Source organism: Oryx dammah, unplaced genomic scaffold (assembly GCF_014754425.2).
Source record: "Oryx dammah isolate SB20612 unplaced genomic scaffold, SCBI_Odam_1.1 HiC_scaffold_11, whole genome shotgun sequence".
NCBI lineage: Eukaryota > Metazoa > Chordata > Mammalia > Artiodactyla > Bovidae > Oryx > Oryx dammah.
In genome coordinates, this window is record NW_024070195.1 from 6,806,479 (window position 1) to 6,829,615 (window position 23,137).

Consider the following 23,137-nt stretch of genomic DNA (forward strand, 5'->3'; position numbering starts at 1 on the left):
AGAATGTGTATTCTGTTGCTTTTGGGTAGAACGTTATGTGTATGTCAAGTCCATCTGATCTAACATTAGTTTAAGGCTGATGTCTTCACATTAATTTTCCATCTAAGTGATGTATCCATTGATGTAAGCGGGGTATTAAAGTCCCTTGTGTGTGCTCAGTCACTCAGTTGTGTCCGACTCTTTGCAGCCCCATGGACTGTAGCTCTCCAGGCTCTTCTGCCCATGGAATTTTCCAGGCAAGAATACTGGAGTGGGTAGCCATTCCCTTCTCCAGGGGATCTTCCCGACTCAGGGACGGAACCCACGTCTCTTGCATCTCCTGCCTTGGCAGGTGTATTCCTTACCCCAGCTCTACCTGGGAAGCCCCCATTTAAGTCCCTTACTATTATCATAGCTTCCCTGGTGGCTCAGATGGTAAAGCATCTGCCTGCAATGTGGGAGACCCGGGTTTGATCCCTGGGTTGGGAAGATCTCCTGGAGAAGGAAACGGCAACCCACTCCAGTACTCTTGCCTGGAGAATCCCACGGATGGAGGAGTCTGGTAGACTACAGTCCATGGGGTCGCAAAGAGTTAGACACGACTGAGTGACTTCACTTTCACTATTATCATATTGCTATCTATTTCTCTCTGTATATGTTAATGTTAAATTTATGAAAGAATTACTGCTTTTAAAAACCGTGTGGTTTTGATGTGCAATTCAGGTGATGCCTGACCAGACAAAAATCTCAGCCGTTTTTGGTGAATTAGAGAAAGAAGACCCTGAGATTCCTAGCAGCCACAAAACAGAGACAGGTATATTGGGAAACAGCAAAATTTCTTACCTGGGTTCCCTGTAGAAGCAAAACGTTACTTGAAGCGGTTACTGAAAACCTGTGGTCATATAAGAGTAATTAATGTGTTACACCTTTGGAGAAAAAGTTGCAAATTAAACCTTGAATTATTTTGTCCACATGATACAGTCTCTTTGGGGGTCAGTTGGAAATGACAAAGGAGAACTAATGATGGGGTGGCTGGAGGCAAATGCTAGGTGTGTGTAGGGGCCTATCTGCCCACAAAGCTGGCCCTGCACAGGTGGAATATTTCTTATGAGTTAGACCCAAAGGCCAAGGTGCCTCTAGATTTTTGGTGTTTGAGGCAGGTCCCAATTACCAGCTCTTACCAGAAGATGGCGCTGTACCAGATGTGGCTGTACCAGTGTGGATCCCAAGCCGAGCATTTGCAGGGTGTATGCAGCATTTTGTACGGTTATTGTTACCATTTTTTTATTGCTCTTTTCTTCATGCGTATAGACCAAGCAAAGGACTCTACCGAGCCGGCAGAGTTAACCAGGGCTGAAGATGACCACTGCCTGATAACTCTCCCCTTAAGTAACCAGTCTGAGCCTGCTGTAAGTACAAGGACCTGAGGGCAGGATTCTGAACCGGGGCCCCTGGGGTGCTGGCAGGAGGAAGCTGACTCTCCTGGCTGGCTCTCCAGTTTTTCCCGGCCAGCCATGGCTGTCTTTTGTTTGACGATCCCCTCCTGTAAATTAGGTTTATCAGTTGTACTTATTTTTCCTTGCCTTTCCCTCAAGTTGGCTCTCCAGTGGAATGTGTGCCTTGGCTGGCTTTGCCTCATTCCCTCATTTGAGATTTGGAGACTGAACTTACGAGAAGCAGCATCATTTCTGGAATCAGACATGGCATTTAGTTACTGACTGTGGGAACTTGAGGAAATGACGTAACATCACTGGGACTGAGGCTTCTCATCTATAGAACAAAGCTGCTTTGGGCTTCCCTGGTGGCTCAGTGATAAAGAATCCACCTGCCAGTGCAGGAGACGCAAGTTCAGTCATTGGATCTGGAAGATCCCAAGAAGAAGGACATGGCAACCCACTCTGGTATTCTTGCCTGGAGAATCCCATGGACAGAGGAGCTTGGCAGGCTGCAGTCCATGGGGTCGTAAAGAGCTGGATATGACTTAAGTGACTAAAGAAAACAAACAATACCTGGCTTATAGTGTGGCCCTCTTAGGGCTTAATATATGTAAAGCACCTAACACAAGGCTTGGCATGTATTGATGTTCAGTCCGTTTTCTTATGTTTGATCACATGGACAGATTGTAGAGAAGTGTGATGACAGTGTCATATTTTTTAAACAAATATACACCAAAGATTATTTCTATAGATAGATTTCTTTTGGGGAACTTGAAGATCTCAACAGTTATGATGCTGTTGACATTTTTGTAAGTCTTCCTTTGATGTTTCCCTTAGTAACTGTGAGACACTCTTGATTATCTTTGATGTGGTAAACCTTCTCCTGTGGGTGGATATCTTTTTTTTTTTTTAATAGCCAATAGTCACTTGGAACCAAATTTAATGAAGAAAGAGCCTGATATCTTAGTATTCAGATGCTTTTCTTTGGAGGTGTAGAATGACCCCAAAAAGTCTCAGAGGCACCCTAATTAAGCAGATGTTTAAATATGCATTTCTTGCAGCAAACAGATACAGCTGATAACTCACCCAAAAAATCAACACTGGATGATACACAAAAAGGTCAGATTTTTTTTTTCTTCTATCATAAGACTTGAATGGTATATTTCAATGTATACTTCACATGCTTAACAGTTTTTGTTTTCCATTTTTATGCTTGGAATTTACTTCAGAACTCGAATATTCTGTAGATTTACAAGAATCATCAGCAACAATTCAGTTTCCTACATTAAATGATGCATCTAGGTAAGTGATTTTCAGAAGTCATAAACCACGTGAAGTCGCTCAGTTGTGTCCAGCTCTTTGCAACCCCATGAACTGCAGCCTACCAGGGTCCTCTGTCCATGGGATTTTCTGGGCAGGAATACTGAAGTGGAGTACCATTTCCTTCTCCAGGGGATCTTCCCAACCCAGGGATCAAACTCCGGGTCTTCTGCATTGCGGGCAGATGCCTTACCATCTGAGCCACCAGGGAAGCCCGTAAACCACGTAGATTGTTGTTAATGTGACTCGTTAACTGCAATTTGACTGTCTGGGTTTTCCCCTTTCCTGCATCTGGCCATGCCCCACACAAGGAGAGAGCGTTGTGTGCAGTTTTCGGTGAATAATTTCAGCAGGGCTGGAGTGTTCTCTTGTCCTGTAGGTCTCTACCCATTTCAAGGATCACAGCCTTGTCGTGGCCACAGGACCTGCATAACTCAATGAAGCTATGATCCATGCTATACAGGGGCCCCCAAGACGGACAGGTCATGGTGGAGAGTTCTGACAAAGCATGGTCCACTGGGGCAGGAAATTGTAGCCCCAATGTTATCTTTGGTGATGTAGTTTTCCCTAGCAGAACACTGGATACTCCTAGACAGAAAGTGCGTATCGCAAAAAAAAAAAAAGAAAGTGCGTATCGCTTGGCACTAATTTGTTTGCCACTTTTCTATGTAGGCCTCTGAAGAATGGGCCATACATGTGAATTTTTTTACAGCTTTGTTGAGATATAATTGAAATAACATGTACCTATATAGAGAGTGTACAGTTTGAGTTTTGACATTTGTCTATACCTGGGACCCATCACCACAATCAAGATTAAGGACCATATCCATCATTTCCAAGAATTTCTTCCTGCCCCTTGGAAATCCCTCCCTCTTTCTCCATGCCCACCCCCACCCTTGGCAATCACTGATCTGCTTTGTCACTATAGATGAGTTTGTAGTTTTAAAAATCTTACTTAAATGGAATCAAACTGGAGGCACTCTTTTTTTTTTTTCCCTTTCCTAGCATCTTTCATTCATTGTAATTATTGGGATTGGCCAAGAAGTTTCTTTGGTTTTCTCATCACCTATAGGAAAATCTGAGCCAACTTTTTGGCCAACCTAGTATTTTGAGATTCTTCATGCTGTATCAGCAGTTCGTTCTTTTATGTTTTCCAGTGCTGTGGAGAAGAGTGGACCCATTGTATGGATATACCACAACTTGTCTATCCATTCTCCTCTTGATGGACATTTGAGTTTCCAGTTTTTTTGTTGTTACAAGTAAAGCCCTTAGGCTTCACGTATGAGTCTCTGTGTGGAGGTGGAGGTGGTTTAGCTGCTAAGTCATATCTGGCTCTCTGCAGCTGCATGGACTGTAGTCCACCAGCCTCCTCTGTCCGAGGGATTCTCCAGGCAAGAATACTGGAGTGGTTTTTCATTTCCTCTCCAGGAGATCTTCCTGACCCAGGAATCCTGCATTCCTGCTCTCCAGTCTCCTGCATTGCCGGCAGGTTCTTTACCACTTTGCCACCTGGGAAACTCCTCTGTATGGAAATTATGTTCTTTTCTCTGGGGTGAATAGATAGGAGTGGGATAGCTGGATCATCATTAGTGTATATTTAACTTTTTAAAAAACTGCCAAGATGTTTTCCAGTATCTTTAGAGCATTCTACGTTAACCACCAACAGTCTTTGAGGGTTCTGTTTGCTAGACTTTCTCATTAGTGGGTTCGGTAATATAATTTCATTGATGGATGAAGTAAGGAATAAATGAACAGACCCAGGACTGATGTGAGCTGCTTCTTTATCTTTCTACCAGAACCACACAGTCCCACAAAGGATCCTCAGTGAGTGAGAATTTCCTTTATTTACTTCATTAATTTTTATGTATTATTATGGCTCCACCTCCCAAACACCATTCTTCTTCTTTGAATTATTAGATATCTTTCTGTGTTGTGTATCTGTGTCAGCATTTATTATTTGGGGGCTTCAAGGGTTTACCATTTATATGTAATTGTAAATTACGTATGTAATTTACATATGTAAATTCCAAGTTGTAAATCACATATGCAGCTCTAGGACCTGCATTTGTGCTCAATCATGTCCGACTCTTTGCGATGCAATGGTCTGTAGCCCGCCAGGCTCCTCTGTCCATGGGATTCTCCAGGCATGCCTACTGGTGTGGGTTGCTGTTTCCTGCTCCAGGAGATCTTCCTGATCCAGGGATCAGACCGGTGTCTCTTACATTGCAGGCGGATGCTTTACCAATGAACAGCTCTATTTCTCCTTTAATAATGTTAGCTTAAAGTACTTTTTGTCACACTGTGAAATCTGTTCCTGCCTGACCTTAAAAAATGAAAGTTCGAAGCCAGGAATAGAGCCTACATGTGTCAGGCTGCCCAGGAACTAAAAAGAAGTGTTTTTATATCATCTGTGAAGCTAGCCATTTTCTGGTCAAAGGTCTCTTTCAGTTAGAAGAGAGCAGAGACCTACCCCACCACTCTGCTTCCTTCTCGTCATACTTTCTTGTCCGGGCATCTAGTGTTTCATCATTTCAGATCTCTAGAGTAATCCGGGTTTCTTGCGGCTTTACTTCTTCCTCTCATGCCCACGAAGCAAGAGTGGGAGCTGGAGCGCCTATGCAGCCTGGTTTGGAAGTGTGCCGTGCTCAGGTGACCGTGCAGCCTTCTTCTGGGGCTCTGTTCCTCCCAGAAACCTGCTGCCCTTCTCTGCGCCTGTCTGATCCTCCGTTCAGCAGTGAGAACTCCCCAGCCCTGTTTGAATCCGAGAATCCTTTGTCTCCTTCTGGGAAGCGTGGAACATTGTTGCTGCTGCTCCGAGAAGTCTAGATTTGTCTTTGGGAAGGGGCTGCTCACTTGTTGTCCTGCGGAATATGTCCATGTAGAGCAGAGGGTAGGTCTTCGTCTTCCAGAGGGTACCCATTCCCTGAAAACATCTAGCAAAACCACCGCAGACTCTAAGCTAAGGATTCCAGACTGGAGTAATCTGTTCATCGCCAGGTCTCTGTTTCTCTGTCTGTAAATGAGTACCTCAATTAAAAGGGGCATTCAGATGTCTTTACGGCAAAGAAATCTTGGGTACTGCTCAGAGCTTTTTAGCTCTTTCATGTTGCAATAAGTAAAACAGCACGTACAACTGCTTTTACATTCAGACTGAAACCACAGAATGCAATTCAGGGCTCAGAAGAGCACAGGTTTTTCTGTCTCAATGCATAAGGAACTTAATGAGAAGCAGAGTGGCAGGTAAGGAAAGAGTTTATTAGTTCTTGCCTGGAAAATTCCCTGGATAGAGGGCTACAGTCTGTGGGGTCCCAAAGAGTCAGAAATGGCTGAGCATGCTCTTGCTAAAAAGGTGTGACTTGCAGGCAGATGAGAGGGCTTTGAGCGCTTCACAGGTTCCATTTTTATAATTAAAGGAACAGCAGGGAGAAGACCATCATCTTCCTTATTTTTGAGTTAAGCTTCCATCATCGGCTCCTCCTCCACATCAGGCTGGGAAATTTTCTTGTCTCTACATGGTCAAACTGGGACCATCATGGCACTATTCAGATCAGCAGAAGAATGGTTATGTATGCTAGACTATGGTAAATCATGTCAGCTATCAGTCTAATGGGGATTCCCAGGTGAGTCAGTCAGTAAGGAATCTGCCTGCCAATGCAGGAGACGCGGGTTCTATCCCTGGGTCAGGAAGATCCCCCTGGAAAAGGAGATGGCAACCCATTCCAGTATTCTCACCTGGAGAATTCCATGGACGGAGGGAGGGGCCTGGCAGCTACCGTCCACAGGGTCACCAAGAGTTGGACACAACTTAGTGACTAAACAACAGCAATCAGTATGATGAGGGTTTTCCACTTCGGAGTGTCACCTTTCCCCTCTATTTTTGTTTTTAATGTATGCAGAAGAGCATGTCCTAGGAATCATTAACCTAGTGACCTCAACCGGCAGGATACAAACATCGTTGACTTGATGTGTATTTTTGTTGTTAGTTTCATTGTTAAGCAAGCCTGCTTTGCTTCATGATTTTCCATTTGCTTCCTGGGGTGATCATTAACTTACGTTGGCCTCCCAAAGTTCCTTAAAATTCCCCCTCTACCTATAGTCTCCAAGTGGGATTTTAAACTAGCTCTTTGATTATCCTATTCTATCCCTGTTCAGACTACACACACGTGCACAATAACATTTAGTATAGGGCTGACTTTTTAAACAATTGTGATAAAATGTCCATCACGTAAAGTTTGCCGTGTCCACCATTGTGAGTGTGTGTTCCGGGGCATTAAGTGCTCTCACATAGTTGTACGTACAGTCATCACCTCCGTCCATCTCCTGAGCATTTTCCATCTTCCCCGTCTGAAATGCTGTCCCCATTAAACAACTCCCCAATTTAACAAAATTGAAAGATACAAGAGCCCTAGAAGGACACACCAAATGGTAAAGTACCTGTGATTATGAATCCCTTTGTGGCTCCTTGTGTTTTTTGGTTTCCTATTATAAATGTGGTAACTTTTAAGAAATAAATGTTATTTTAAAAACCTTAGAAAAAGATTGGGGTACAAAAATCAAATTTCTTTCTGTATGCTGGCAAATAGATAATAGCAAACCATGTTATCTGATAAGGAGTTAATATCCAAAATATATAAGGAATGCCTACATTCAAAAGCCCCCCCCCCCCAAAAAAAATCATCTGATTAAAAAAGGAGGGGAAAGGCTTTCAACAGACATTTCTCGAAAGGAGATATACAAATGGTCAAGAAGTGTATGAGAAGATGCTTGATGTCACTAATCATCCGGAAAGGCTTTCGTAGCGCCCAGCTGAGTCTAAGACAGAACCCGGTAGGAAACGCTGCTGCCTTACTCATTTTGTCCTGCCATCCTCGTCCTTATGTGCCTCACGGAGATGGGCCCAACAAAGGTTTTGTTTTAAATAGCGAATCGTTGGCAGGCAGAAGATGTACGGACATGGATTGCGAGACGAGAAGTTTGCCACAGAATGGTTTGCCACAGAATGGTTTGCTTTTGGTGCGCTGGGCTCACAGTATGCAAAGGGCACAGCTGTTGGTGCCACAGTTCTGCTAATTCAATGTATTTTGCTTTCAGGAAAGATTCTGCTTTTGAGGATAATAGAAAGCAAGAAACAAGGATGTCGGTAATGGAACTACTTTCACTGTTTTGGGCAGTCCTTCCCATTTTAGTTATTTGCATACCATCTTCAAACTTTGCCTTGGCTCTGCGTCTTTATGTTTCTCAGTTAAATTTATCTTAAGGCCTTTTTAAAAGGAAGTATTTCACTTTCAAGTGGAAAATCAGGGTTAATTCTAACAAATAGTTGGTAAAGCCCCCAAGTAAGTACAAAGGAGAATAGCAAAGTTATATCGAATTGTGATACTTTTCCTTGTATTAGGCTTTGAGCCAAAAGTCTGTCCTTGCTTTGTCAAAAAAGACACATGTATACTTAAGGCTGATTCATGTTGTTGTATGGCAGAAACCAACACCACATTGTAAAGAAATTATCCTCCAAATTAAAAGTAAATTTAAAAGATTATGACATAAAAGAGAAGTGTTAAAGGCTTTCTAGCAGCTGAGATTTCCTCTGACTGGAATCAGAAGTGTTAATGAATTGAAAAGAAATTTTTTGCTCTAAGTCAATGATGTTTTGTTCTACATCGTCTGCTTCTGTCTCTCTGTTGCTCTTCCTTTGGGAAGCAGAGTACTTTAAGTTTATCATCAGTGCATTAGAAAAGAAATCTGTATGTGAACAATAAATGAGATTTTTGTTCCTAAAATTGAGATCATGGATTCCAAACAAGCAAAGTTCCTTCTGGCTGTCTTTTAGCTGTAGTTCTCAGTCCTATGGGCTAGCATTTTGAAGTTGGTGATAGCTCAGTAATCAGGCGCACCAGCTTTTGGAAAGTTCCGTACCATCTCTACAATTATGATTAGAGAGGCTTTTATTATCTTTTACAACAGCAGCTGCCTAAGGATATAATCATCTTCTTTTTCTCCCCTCTCTGTACTTGGGTGCCCTTTTATTATGTAAGACAGCCCAGTCTTCTCAAGGAGTTGCTTCTCTTTTGCCTAACTTCATAGTCATGTGTTTAATTGTGCATAAATGCTACCAGCATCCTTTCAGCAGTTCTCATGTATCACCTGTGTCTGTAAAAGTCTGATTATAGGAAACACCTTTTCTCGGAGAGTAATCAGGATTCAAGTAGTAGTGGCAGTGAGCTGTCTTGGACCAGTGACCGAAAACGGAAATCCCTGAAGTCGTATCCTAGTAGGAAAAAGACAAGAACCAGAAGGAGCAGCATAAGAAGTAAGTCTGGTAATGTGTTTTCTTTCCAGTTGCTTTTCAAATGAATCAGTAGGTATTACTTTTGTGGGATGAGATGGGAAAGGGTATCAACGAGATATATGATCACGTGATCCTGCTACTGTTACACGGGAAAGGGACAATGTTGATATGTGAAACAGTACTAAAGAATATGGAATTGACCAATAATTGTGAAATATGAGCTACAGATAAATGGAATAAAGAGTTCAGATAAGAGGAGTTTGATGTAAGCTGACATAAGCTGAAATCTTCAGGAAAAGCTTCAAGGAAGGCTGGGTGGGACCTCAGCTGATCCTTGGGAAAAGAATAGGATTTGAAGAAGTATGGAGAAGAGGAAGCATTCTGGTTAGGTAAAACCAAGAGAACATGGGCCGGTCCCTGGGCAAGATGGCAGCCCAAAGGAGAAGAGGGTGGCAGAGGACGAGATGGTTCAGTGGCATCAGCGACTCTATGGACACGGGTTTGAGCAAACTCCAAGAGACAGTAAGGATGGGGAAGCCTGGCGTGCTACAGTCCGTGGGGTCGCAAAGAGCTGGAAACGAGTTAGCGACCGAACAACAGCAAGAACATGGGAAGAGCGTTCAGAAACAGTATCTGGAGCAAAGAATTCACGCTGGCCAGAGGAACAAAGCTGAATAACTAGAGAATTAGACATTTCAACGTGGGAAGTGGGGGTTGCTTCTAGAGTGTATTTTATGTTTCTCATAAATAAACTTGTCCACTGGGCTTTTGTTTCCTTTCATTCTAGTCTTGCCTCTTTTTCCTCCCAGTGGTGGCAGTGACCTTGAGAAAGATCAAGTGAGTAAATGCTTTCTGTGGTGCCCTGTGCCCTTTATGGGGTAAGTTTGAAACAAGTTGATCTGTTAAGGTTTGAACTACCTTTATTTAAAAAAACCTCCTTTCTGGAATAGAAAAATAACAAACCAGTGGTTTACTAGTATGTAAACCACTTTCGGTAGAAACGTCAAGGAGTTCCACACATTTAGTATGAATCTTGGGCGAAGATTTAGGATCTGTTTTTTTGGTTGAAAATTTATTGAAAGATGGTTATTATGAAGTATGCTTGAAATCTGGGCAATTCTGATTTCCTACAAATAGGTGCTCTTTTGAATTTGTATTAAAATAAACTTCTTGATTTAATTCTTCTCTCAGTTTTTAGTTTGTAGACGTGTTATTCACAAAGATTTTGATTATTTGAATCTTTCTGTTGCCAGAGGTTGAAATACCTTCAGACTTACATAAATATTGAATAAACCCTGAAGGTTTCTTAAATTCTTTCAGTTATACTTGTTTTATAGGAAAGCAGTTAAGAACATGGACATGAGTGTCTTCCAGACCAATTCAAAGATTACTTTACCATGTTTTTAGCTGAATTACCTCTCTCAGCAGTTGGCTTTTGTCCTTTGTTGAATGAAATGAGATATAGTGAATATAGTGTAGTATGTGTGTATATGATTGTATTTTATATATCACATATGCCATATATAAAACATATACATATATACATGATTATGTATTATGTATTATATATAATCATGTGTATACGTAACACCTATTTTATATGTGTGTGTGTATATGCAGACACACAAAAAGACACACACTACAGAATTTGTGCAAAGTGTTCAAGAATTTTCTAGTTTCACTTTTCACTTTCACTATATAACATATAATCATATATATATGAAATATATTTTATATATGGTATATAATGTGATATATAATCACATGTATAGAGTATGTGATGTATATTATATATAATTTGTACATATATAGAGAATACATACATTTATGCATAAATATATATATTTTATATGTATGGGTATATACACACGAAAACACAGACACACTACAGAATATAGTGTGAAGTGTTTAAGGACTTTCTACAAGCAGCGCTGGGATTCTGAGGACATCAACAGCACCCTGCTCACCTGTACACAAATACAATGTGTTTAGTGTTCTAATGGGATCTGGCCGTGGCGCTAGTGGTAAAGAGCCCGCCTGCCAATGCAGGAGCCGTGGGTTTGATCCCTGGGTTGGGAATATCCCCTGGAGAAGGAAATGGCAACCCACTCCAGTATTCTTGCCTGGGAAATCCCATGGACAGAGGAGCCTGCCGGACTACAGTACAGAGGATCGCACAGAGTCGGACACGACCGAAGCGACTTAGCACAGCACAGCGCTCTAATCATAGCTTGTCTGCCCTCCCCTACCAGCCTTCTTCCATCTGCCCAGGGGGACTCTTAGGTTCTGCAATGACAGGGAGTGTTTATAACTCAAACCATAAGCCAGAGCAAGTACCTAAATATTTGTTGAGTAGTTCAACCTGAGATATAAGGAGTTATCAGTTAGAAATAGACCACAGAAGGACTTCCCTGGTGGTCCAGTGCTTAAGACTTGGCAACTGGTCCAGGTTTGATCCCTGGTTGAGGAGCTAGGATCCCATATGTTTCTGAGCCAAAAAACCAAAACATAAAACAGAAGCAATATGTAACAAGTTCAATAAAGACTTTAAAAAATAGTCCACATCAAAAAAACTTTAAAAAAAAAAAGTAAAAGAAAAAAGAAATAGGCTCAAAGAACAGTTTTTAACAATATACAGCTTTAAAAAAAATTAGGTACCAAAAAACATCAAAGCTTTGAGAATCCACAGATTTACGATATGCAGCTGCCGGCAAGTCTGTGGTGATTCTCAGTGAGGGCACTGCTGACTTTCTAGAGACATTGGTAGCTGGCACTGACGTCTCTGTGCCGGAGTTTAAGAGAATAACTTAGAGCGACGGTTGGCAAACCTTTTCTCTGGAGGGTCAGGTAGTAAATATTTTGGTCTCTCCGGGTGGCTGGTTTCTATGGCAACTGTTCAACTCTGCCATTGTAGCATGCAGGCAGCCACATGTGCAATACTCAAGCGCATGGATGTGTTGGGTTCCAATTAAACTTTATTTATGAAAACTTTATTCCCATTGAACTGTAGAGCTGTAGTTGGGTGACCCCTGGTTTAGAGCAGTGGTTCTCAGACTTTGGTGACCATCAGAATGACCAGAATGGTCACCTGAAATGCAGATCACTGGGACCTGTCCTCAGAGTTTTTGATTGAGTGTGTTGTCAGTGGGGCTTAAGAATTTGCATTCCCATCAAGTTCTCAGGTGCTGCTGAGGCTGTGGTCTGGGACCACACTTTGAGAACTTAGAGTCAGCTTTGAGTTAGTTTATTGATTCATGACCTAATGTGCTTCTAGCCCTGGGATCTTATGGTCTTAAAGTTTCTTTTTTCAAATGGATCATGTCCAAGTCTTAAACATTTTTAAAAAGGATATTGGAAGTGTCTTGGAATGTTTTAATAACCTGCTGTGAGTGATTGTGACTGTTAGCACTTTGTAAAGAGTACTATGTTTTAGGTTAAAATTCTAACACCCTTATGGAAAGATGCCTCCAGGCAAAATAATGTCACACCTCCCAAAATTTCTGGAACCGAATTTCAGAGTAGTTCTGCCTTTTTAACTCCTGAAGATTCTGCCCAGAAAACAGGTATATGATTTTCTGTTGATTTACATAGAAAAAAATTATATTTTGGAAATGGTAGTTTAAAAAAGCAAAATATGTTTCTCTTAATATCTGTTGAAGAAAGTGTGAGGGTATGATTGATTAATCTTCTCTTTCTTGTCCTGATTAACAAAAGACAGAGGACTTTGTGTTTTAATTCCATTTAGCATTTGAGATCACCTTGTGTAAGAATTGCTGGTGTTCATCTGCTTTTAAAATAGCAACAAATGCAAATGGTGGTTGACTGCAGGGTTTGGTAAACTTTTTCTGTAGAGGAACAGGTAGTATTTATTTTTTGCTTTTTTGGCCCCTAAAGTTTCTGTTGCAACTATTCAACTCTGCGTTCGTAGTCCCAAATCAGTCACAGACAAGATGTAAACTAATGGCTGTATCTGTGTTTCCATAAAACTTTATTTATAAAACCAAGTGACAGACGGGATTTGACCTGAGGGGTCAGGGTGTGCCGACCTTTGACTTGTAAGGTTTCTCTCAGCCCCCACTGTGTTCTGTTGAAACAATTCACATCTTTTAAATTGGTGAGAGTCAGAATATTGTTTTCTTCACCTTTATCATTCTACAACTTAGCACATTGGCAGGCACTTAGCAGGCACGAGTGCCAGCCTCTTAATTTGGCTGCCACTGGAAGAAAAGAAGTGGGGAAAGAAAAATAGGAACGAGGGAGACACAGCGTTAGAGAGGAAGGGAAATAAAGGGACGGATCTGAGAGAGGCAAGAGGGCCACAGTGGTGAGGTGATAGAGTTCCTGCCACGTGTTTGGGGCCACATGGGCAGCTACGAAAGGTGCTGACCTACTGGAGGTAGCTGGCTATTCATTTTATCTGCAAACCTGTAAACCTAATACCCATGTATACTTTGAAAGATACAAAGTGTTTTTTGGTTTGAGTTTTTTTTAAATAACTGTATCCCTTACAGGGGGCAGGGTATGTTGAAGTTTAATTTATAGATTGATAGAGAAATGTCATTTCCTCATTTGCTTCTTAGCATGTTTATTCTCTTGTAACTATTCATTTTCTCCAATACTCAGAACTTCATAGCCCCAGCCCGCTGAGCAATCTCTCTTCCCTGGAGCACTCACATGTTGAAGAAAATGAATCTAAGGTACTGTTTAATTGTTGGTTATTTATCTGTTTTCCAGAATTGATATTATACTTAGTACTGGCTTATTCCTTCTTAAGGGATGATGTAATACTGTGTGTTGCTTATTTTGACATAAATACATGTATTTCTGACCACCTCTTTTTTTTTTTTTTTTTTAAGACTATGGCCCCAGAGTCATTGATGAAAAGTACTAGTTTCAAACATAAACTGCAAAATGTGGAAGATAGAGGTGAGAGAATTCTAAACTTTTTAATTTTTTTTGCAGAATTAAGCAAAATTAATCTGATTTTGGCTGATAGGACTGTTATTCAAATTGAGGCAGATATAATCACTATACAGAGTGACAGTTGCCAGACCTTGGAGAGGGCAATGCCATCTGCTTCCCTGCTCCAAGTGGTAAGCTGGTACGGGAGGAGCAGGGGTTTCGCTCCCGAAACCGGAAGGTCTGTGTCAGGAAGCGCGTAGCCTGGGATCCGAGTCCCGTCACCCAGCGCGCCTCCTCTCTGTCCCCAGGGGTGGTATTGAAGTCCTGCACTATTCTGGCATCGTTGCTTTCTCCCTTCAAATCTGTTAATGTTTGCGTAAAACAGGTGCCGCGATATTGGGTGCATATATATTTACAGTTTGTTACCTTCTTTTTGTGAATTGATCCTTTTGTCATTGTGTAATGACCCTCTTTTCTCATTACACTTTTTAACCTAAAGTCCATTTTTCTGATAATCTATAGTAGATACATAAAAGATAAAGAAAAGGAAATCAAAACATACCGCTGTAGAAAATGGACCGCAAAAGAAAACAGCAAAGGAGGGACTACAAAAGAACCAGAAAGCGAGTAATACAAAGGCGTTAGTAGGTCCTTAAAAATCAATGACTACTTTAAGTGTACATAGATTAAACTGTCCAATCAAACGATGGAGAGTGGCTTCATGGATAAAAATAACAAGACCCAGCTATATGCTGTCTACAGAGACTCAGCTCAGCTTTAAGGATGCACAAAGGCTCAAAGTGAAAGAATGGAAAAGGGTCCTCTATGCAAGTGGGCGGGGCTCCCCTGTTAGTTCAGTTGGTAAAGAATCCACCTGCAATGCAGGAGAGCCAGGTTCGATCCCTGGGCGGGGAAGATCCCCTGAAGAAGGACATGGCAACTCACTCCAGTGTACTTGCCTGGAGAATCCCGTGGACAGAGGAGCCTGGTGGGCTACAAGGGGTCACAAAGAGTCAGACGCGACTTAGGAGCTAAAACCAAGGGTCCCCTTGTATATGAGGAATTCTTTTCCACTGCTTTTGAAATTCTCTCTGTGTATTTGATTTTAGACAGTTTTGTTATAGTGTGTCTTATAGAAGATCTTTGTGAGGAAATCTTTTGGGAGTTTATGAGCTTCCTGAACTGGGATGTCCAAATTTCTCCCCAGATTTTGGAAGTTCTCAGCCATTATTATTTTCTTAAATTTTATTTATTTATTTTTGGCTGTACCTGGGTCTTCGTTGCTGCAGGGGCCTTTCCGTAGCTGTGGTGAGCAGGGCTTACTCTTGGTTGCAGTACATGGGCTTCTTATTGTGGAGGCTTCTCTTGTTGTGATGCACAGGCTTTTGTAGAAGGCAATGGCACTCCACTCCAGTACTCTTGCCTGGAAAATCCCATGGATGGAGGAGCCTGGTAGGCTGCAGTCCATGGCATTGCAAGGAGTCGGACATGACTGAGCGACTTCACTTTCACTTTTCACTTTCATGCTTTGGAGAAGGAAATGGCAACCCACTCCAGTGTTCTTGCCTGGAGAATCCCAGGGATGGGGGAGCCTGGTGGGCTGCTGTCTATGGGGTCGCACAGAGTCGGACACGACTGAAGCAACTTAGCAGCAGCAGCACATGGGCTCAGTATTTGTGGTCCCCAGGCTCTAGAGCACAGGCTCAATAGTTGTAGCACACAGGCTTGGCTGCTGTGCAGCATGTAGAATCTTCCCAGACCAGGCATTGAACCCGCGTCCCCTGCATTGGTAGGCAGACTCTTTACAAACTGAGCCACCCGGGAAGCCTGCCATTATTTTCTTAAATAGCTTTCTGCTCCTTTTCCCTCTTTTCTCCTTCTGGGACTCCAAAAGAGTGTAGACTGTTTCCTTTTTTAAAAAAATTGGGATATCATTGACAGGTAACATATTAACTTCAAGTGTACAGCATAATCATTAGCTATCCATGCATACTGTAAAATGATCACAATGAATGTAGTTAACATCTACCCCACACATAATGAGTCTTTTTCTTGTGATGAGAACTTCTAAGGTCTACTCTCTCAGAAACTTTCAAATGTGCAATAAAGTCTTAACTGTAGTCACCGTGCTGCCTGTATATTTCATTCCCAGGGCTTAACTTGTTTTGTCACTGGAAGTTTGCACCTTTGAGTGTTCTTATAGCTAACTGACTTCCTTAGAGCAACTGTTTTGCATTCCTTTTTAGGCAAATTGCAGAGCTCCTTTTTTGTGTGTGTGTGGCGGTCAGTCGCTGTATTTTTTTTGAAAGTCGCTCAGTCATATCTGACTCTTTGTGACCCCATGGATTAGACACTCCATGGAATTTTCCAGGCCAGAATACTGTATAATTGTTGTGTTTTTTTGGAGGGATAGCGTTTCCTTGAGTTCATGCTCCTTGAAATTTCATGTTGCTGTCTTCATACTTAGTCTATAGTGATTGGCTTCAGGAGAGAAATGCGTTTTGTCTACTAGGGATCCTGAAGCCTTCCCAGGCCTTTTCTAGGGATATGCCTGCTCCACGCTTTTCTTTCTCCAGGGAACCTCTGCAGACTGCGTCTTCTCTGCAACCTGCACAGCCAGGCCAGGTGCTGGCAGTCTCCAGTCGCTTCCTCTGGGGCTGGTGGGTGCTCGTGCTTAATTAGCGCTTCCTCACAGTCCTGCTAGATAGGCCTAGCTGTCTTATGAATGCTGACAGTCAGTGCCCTTTGTTGTTGCTTAGGCGCTCAATTGTGTCTGACTCTTTGTGACCCTGTGGACTGTAGCCCGCCAGGCTCCTCTGTCCTGTGGGATTTCCCAGGCAGGAATCCTGGAGTGCTCTTGGGAGTGTGCAAAATGAGCCAGCCCCAGGGTGGGCTTGTGTGTAGACAAGGCGTCCTGGTTGTTTGCGGTGCCCGTGGACCAGCTGTGGAGTGATCCCATAGGTGATGCATGCCCAGCAGCTCTTGAGAAAGCCTCCTTATGGGGCCCCTGAAGGCCTCCTTATGGGGCCCCTGAAGGCCTCCTTATGGGGCCCCTGAAGGCCTCTTTATGGGGTCCCTGTGGCAGGTAGCAGGATCTGCGTCCCTTCGATGCTCCCTGAGAACCCTGGATGCTGTTCTCCAAGCCCTTCCCCACCCCAGGCCGTGTAGTGCAACTCAGGATTCTGGATGGAGCAAGAAAGAAGTTGTCTTCTTTGCCTGGGGTAACTGAGCACTCACCCAGACGCCCTCGCCTTCCCCCGAGGGAGAAAGCTTGAGCTCAGAGGGTTTCTCTCGGTGCTGAGCTGGGCTGCCCTGAGCACGCGTTGATGTGGCTCAAGTGACAGTCCTTGTTACCCTCTCAGATGCATCCAGTCGGATATTGTCCCTTGTCCAGCAACGTGCCAGGTCTTCACACTGGACTCACACTTCCACAAAGCTCCTTTATCAGATGATTTCCAAAACCCGGTGTCCTTGGGGGAAAGACAGTAGGAAACTCCTGTTTGGCTCTTTTTGCTCATGGGCTGTTGTTTTAATGTTTTCTCTGGAATTTTGGATGTGCTGGGCTCCCCGAGCTGTGAGCAGACAGGATGACTGTTTCCTCATGATTTTGCATTTTGCCCTCATCGTGTACCTTCTTTGAAAGGGGCTTCCCAGGTGGCTCAGTAGGGAAGAATCTGCCTGCAATGTAGGAGACCCGAGTGAGTCAGGAAGATCCCCTGGAGAAGCAAATAGCAACCCACTCCAGTATTCTTGCCTGGAAAATCACATGGACAGAGGAGCCTGGCAGGCGACGGGTCAGTCCGTGGGGTCACAAAGTCAGACATGACTTAGCAACTAAATGGCAACAACACAACTTAGAAAGTAAGAATAAGAAATTTAGAAAATGAATAAGAAACTTAGAAAATGCTATCATGTAGTGATGAACCTCTGCAGAATTCTGTGTTTGAATAATTATCTATATATGCTCACAAATCAGTATTTATTATTAATTGGTTTGTGTGTGTGTTCTCAGTTGTGTCTGACTCTTTGCGACTCATGGACCACCAGGTTCCTCTGTCCATGGGATTTCCCAGGCAAGAATACTGGAGTGGGTTGCCATGCCCTCCTCCAGGGGATCTTCCCGAACCAGGGATCAAACCCGCATCTCTTGAGTCTCCTGCATTGGCAAGCTAAATGCATTAATTCAGACAAAAGATTTTTCAGTGGTCTTCATCAGGCTGATAAATTCAACAATAAAGATTGTCTTTAACTTTTCAGATTCTTAGCATAGTACACATTGGTAGAATAAACAGAGGAATTGGCATTAGGAAAGTGTTAGGTAAAAGACCAGGACACCAAAAGAGTGTCTAACAGGCTTTTTAATGGCGAAGCGCTTCCGGACAAGGTTCCTGGACCCGAACAGGCAGGTCGAGGAAGTCCGTGCCGGGACCGTGTTGGGGTTGGTTTTTATATGTTCGTTGCGAGGGATGGTCAGGCTAGATGGACGGGGGTTCGGATAGGTTGCCAGGCCGAGGCGTCACGGGCTGACCGGTCCTTCCACGTGGCTGGGGTGGGGCCGCTTTAGCTGGTGAAGTGTGCCGTCATTGGTCCCCGGGATCTGGGGGGCTCCTTCTGTTAGGGACTTCCCCCGCCGGCAGGAGGGAGAGGAGGGGCCGCCCATCATGGCCCCCGGAGTCCGGCCTTACAGAAAGTACCTCCATAAGAAGGGTATTTTGATAAAAATGATTTTTCTTGTCCCAGTGAAGGCTCTTGACCTTTATCATTTATAGCCACATGGTGTCACTTCAGAGTAAGATATTTTTTAATGCCTCAACTTGGGAGAACTTGGCTATTCATCATAGGCTTGGTTCTGTGGGGCACTAGAAACTGTTTTCATCTGAAATATGAGTAAATAAATGTAATATGGACACCAAATTGTTCACTACATACAACCTGTGCCCAAAATAAGTTCAGAAGCTCCTCAGATTGCAAAAGCTGTCAACTTTCACAGTGATGAAGACACCTGTGTCCGAGAGCAAGTGGACACTCCTTTAGCAGCCACCAAGAGAACCAGCATTCATTCGAGATCACCTTAGTTTCGGCCACGGTGTGTTTGCTGCCTGTGTTTATTTTTTTAAGTGCTGCGTGTACATAGTTTTAGCCCCTTCATGAGAATGTCCAAAAGTCCTGGTTCAAAGACGCATGCAGTTGCCATGGAAACCAAGCTGAGTCAGCTGCATCACTTAGGACCTGCATGCTTTAAGGAGTGGGCTGGTTTCCCTAGAGGAGCTTGTTCTCCCTGGAGAGCCGCTCCTCTATTTCAGGTAAAGTAATTTACAAGAGTGCCCCTTCCAAAGGGTTTGCTGTGCCAGATTATTTCCACGTTGCTGAAGTGGGCCTCTGGGATGATCCCCATTTCGTAGGTTCACATATTCCAAGTAGCTTGTGCAGGGAACCATCATGTTATTTACACAGGGTTTCTGGATTCCTCTCTCCACTGGAGCTAACTATTAATCATCTATGCCACTAGATGCTTTGTTTTTCCATGGATGGGGCATGAACATTCAAGGCCATGCTTTGAGCTATGGCTACAAATGCTGTCAGGAGGAGGGGTGGGGGTAGGAAACCCAGAAGAGGCAAAAGGGGCAGAAAGGAGAGAAATGTAACGAAACATAGTAGTTGTTCATGGGTACCTAACTGGGGCTAGCTAGAATTCTAAGTGGTTTCTTTGGGTCTTGACTGGGGTGTAGGCACCATATGAGATTTAAGCCTGAGTGCTGTTTGTTTTGAGGCTGGAAGAGGACTGGGCTGTGTCTGGATTCTTTCCTGGATTTTAAAAAATCATTTAGCCTTGAAACAATGCAGTTCAGTTCAGTCGCTCAGTCGTGTCCGACTCTTTGCGACCCCATGAATTGCAGCACGCCAGGCCTCCCTGTCTATCACCAACTCCTGGAGTTCACTCAGACTCACGTCCATCAAGCCGGTGATGCCATCCAGCCATCTCTTCCTCTGTCGTCCCCTTCTCCTCCTGCCCCCAATCCCTCCCAGCATCAGAGTCTTTCCCAAACTCCCTAGCAAATACCCATCTGACTTGATGGACATGAATTTGAGCAAACTCTGGGAGTTGGTGATGGACAGAGAGGCCTGGCATGCTGCAATTCATGGGGTCACAAAGAGTCGGGCACGACTGAGTGACTGAACTGAACTGATACTTTTCAAACAAAGGAACACACCAAAATCTTAGAGCAGTGAAAAGAGATAGTTGCACCTCTCCAGGCTGAGAGTATTGCTTATGCTTTTCACTTTTTAAAAAAAAGCGAGAGAAGCCGGATGTGAGCTCTTTGAGGTTCCAAGTGAGAATGTGATCACTCACACTAGTGAGGCCCTCCGTGAGACAGCCCTCAGTCCGGTGCTGGGGCTTCATGTCACCAGCAGGTGGCACCCTCCTTGAGCTGATCCAGTCAGCTTCCAAGGGCCAGTTGGCCTGGAAACCTTGCTATCTTGCCCCTTTAGAAGGGAGTCCTGGTTGATGCCAACCATTACTGCTTTCCATCTGAGCCAGCCAGTATCCTGGTAAGGAGAGTGCTCCTGCATGTCACTGAGCTCATCAAAGCGTGCTCGGGTCCTCTCTCAGGCATGAGCACATCTAGCGCTTTGAGATGTGTCCTTAGTCAATGTGCCAAATGATAAGCAATTTGTAACAAGGCAGGAACACATTTCACTTGCCACTCGTCACAGCTGGATATTCACTGGCAAAAAGAGAGCAAGGTAAATCTGGGAACAAGGAGACGTGTATGTGATGATCAGTGTGTTCCGCTTGCCTTCAGACAGAGCCAACCGTCACAGCGCTAAGTGGAAACAGCCACGGCTGGAAGACGGTGGTGAACCAGGGGCCCTTTCCTCGGTGGCAGAAGAAGCTGAGTTGGCAGGTAATGCCGGGCACCCAGATGTTTCAGATGTGTGAGCACTGAGAGTCCCAGTGTGAACTACAAGGCAGCTAGAGTTTTAAGATCATTGTGGCTGCAGGAACCAAAAAACGAAGTGCTTTATCTTCAGACATAAGTAAATCGTTGCACAAACTGTAGATAAGAGCAAGCACTGTCTCCTCCTGGCATTTTGATTTCTGCCTCTTAAGTCTTTGTAGCAATTTCCAGGCCCCAAGTGTTCTTAAACTTACAGGTATCTGCTTTAGTATAGCCAAATGTTTGTGTTAGAGATATCCACTCTACAGATGAAGGAGAATGATCTGAAATGTCTGTGTACCTGGGGTTGGCCTTCTGGACGAGCGACACGCCTATCCTTTGAAACAAAAGGCTCTAAGAAGGCAAATTTGGAGGCCCCCAGGTACTCGAAGTGGGTGGTAAGAGCCGGGCAGCTCTCCATTCCGATCCTGGAGCTGTTGGTGTGAGCTCGCACCAGTTGTGTGATCTGTGTGAAAAGTGGACGTGAACAGTGCCTGCTTCACTTGGATTTTCTGAGAATTAAATGAGTTGGTCCACACAGTGCCAGACCCTTTGTGAGCCCTTGTAAAGCCTCTTGGCACCCAGAAGCTGTTAAACACCAGTCCCTGGAATGTCTTACCCATCACATTATCCTAGAGCCCTCTAACAACACCTCAGCCTGCTTCTTAGACGTACTCTGATTTAAGGTGCAATCAGTTGCTCTGATTTAAGGTGCTGGGAAAGTTTGTTGAAATGAGCTCTTTCCAGACAGTGAGTTTTGGTGGGAAGCTGCGTGAAGCATCGGCTGAGGACTCTTGGCTCAAGCTGGTCTGGTCAGTCACGGTTGGAGTCAGTCTTGCTGCAGCCACGGAAGTCCGTGACCCACAGAAGCCAGCGGGTCTTCTCTGGGTCATGCCTGAGTTTCTAAAGGACTTTCCATGCTCTGGGCAGCAGGAACGCTGAGCACACCTACTTTGAGCCCTTTGTTAGTTTTACTTAATGTTCTATTCTTCTTGTGCAGAAAGCATTTCAACTTCATCCTTAAACGTTTCGCCAGAGAACTTAAAAGGTTCTGTGATGATCACTGCTTTTGAAAACTTCACTAGAGAACTGAAAAGAAACTATGAGGTAATGGCCTGGTAAAAATGAAAAGCTAGCTCGTTACGCATGTGAAGTAACAGGCTCACATTCCTTAATACCACTGTGGTCCTTCCTGTGTGAAGGTATGCCCGAGTCTCTGGGGAGGTACATTGTCCTAGCTGTGGTTGCTGAATTTAGTGTCTTTGTAAATTGTGGTTTGTATTTATAAGACAGCTGTTCTGGGGACTTCCCTGGTGGTCCAGGGGGTCCAGTGGTTAAGAATCCGAGCTTCCGCTGCAGGGAGTATGGGTTTGATCCCTGGTCGGGGAACTAAGATCCCACATGCCGCACAGTGTGGCTCTCCACCAAAAACCCAAAACCAAAACCCCAGCTTAAACCAGGTCAGCTGTTCCATGTCCATTTGCTCTCCTGGGACCAGATGGACTGTACGGAAAGGCTTTGGTTTTTGTTGATTGCAGTCTCAGAAAACTGGACAAGCGGGAAGCAATGATTTGGTCACAGTGATAGACAAGGAAGGGAGGGCCAGGGGACCACATGGATGAGAGAGGCGTCTGGGGCGGAGAGGCAGGTGGACTGGGTGGTCAGCTGACTAGGGCAGATCTTCGAGATGCCACATGTGCAGGCTGTTACAGAACCTTGCTGCAACAGAACTTTGAAACCATTTGCGTCCCCTCCCTTTCCCTACCGTTTATAAATCTCTAAGGAATTATTTGTTAGCACATTTGAGAAAAGTGCTTATGGTCTCACCCTAACGTATATTCACTGAACTAACTTGAAAGATCTCCAGTCTTATTTTCTGCAATACTAATGTAAGCTGATTTATAATGGAAATTTGTCTGTGATATTCAATATGTGTATCAGTGGCATGAATACACGGTTTCCTATTTTAGCTTATTGTCCTTTATTGATATCAAACCTGAGGTAATAACATACGAAATGTGTAGCATGGTGTCTTATTACAGTACTTTAGTGATGATGTTGGCTGTGAATATTCTGTGCGGGCAACATCTTTTTAATACAAAGCCTACACCCTATTTATGTAGTTATGTTTAACCCGGATGTGCTCATTTTTTTGTTGTTATGGTTTAGCTTAGGTACAGAAGGAGCCCACTTTATTCAAAAAATGCAAAGGAGGTACCAGATTGCCTGATAGAACTTTTAAACCAGATACATCATCGCAGGTAAGTGTTGGG

At 43.7% G+C, this 23,137-nt stretch overlaps 1 protein-coding gene across 1 annotated transcript in view; it reads left to right on the top strand.

The window, feature by feature from the left end:
- The window catches only part of SYCP2L (synaptonemal complex protein 2 like), a 57,878-nt gene that overhangs the window by 28,969 nt on the left and 5,772 nt on the right, over window positions 1-23,137 (top strand). The window contains exons 15-26 of the mRNA XM_040249879.1: window positions 703-793; window positions 1,291-1,388; window positions 2,477-2,534; window positions 5,425-5,555; window positions 8,892-9,042; window positions 9,809-9,858; window positions 12,455-12,584; window positions 13,645-13,718; window positions 13,878-14,058; window positions 20,730-20,831; window positions 21,865-21,971; window positions 23,034-23,125. Coding sequence (XP_040105813.1) covers window positions 703-793; window positions 1,291-1,388; window positions 2,477-2,534; window positions 5,425-5,555; window positions 8,892-9,042; window positions 9,809-9,858; window positions 12,455-12,584; window positions 13,645-13,718; window positions 13,878-14,058; window positions 20,730-20,831; window positions 21,865-21,971; window positions 23,034-23,125 — 1,265 coding nt within the window. The remainder of the gene's footprint in view (window positions 1-702; window positions 794-1,290; window positions 1,389-2,476; window positions 2,535-5,424; window positions 5,556-8,891; window positions 9,043-9,808; window positions 9,859-12,454; window positions 12,585-13,644; window positions 13,719-13,877; window positions 14,059-20,729; window positions 20,832-21,864; window positions 21,972-23,033; window positions 23,126-23,137) is intronic.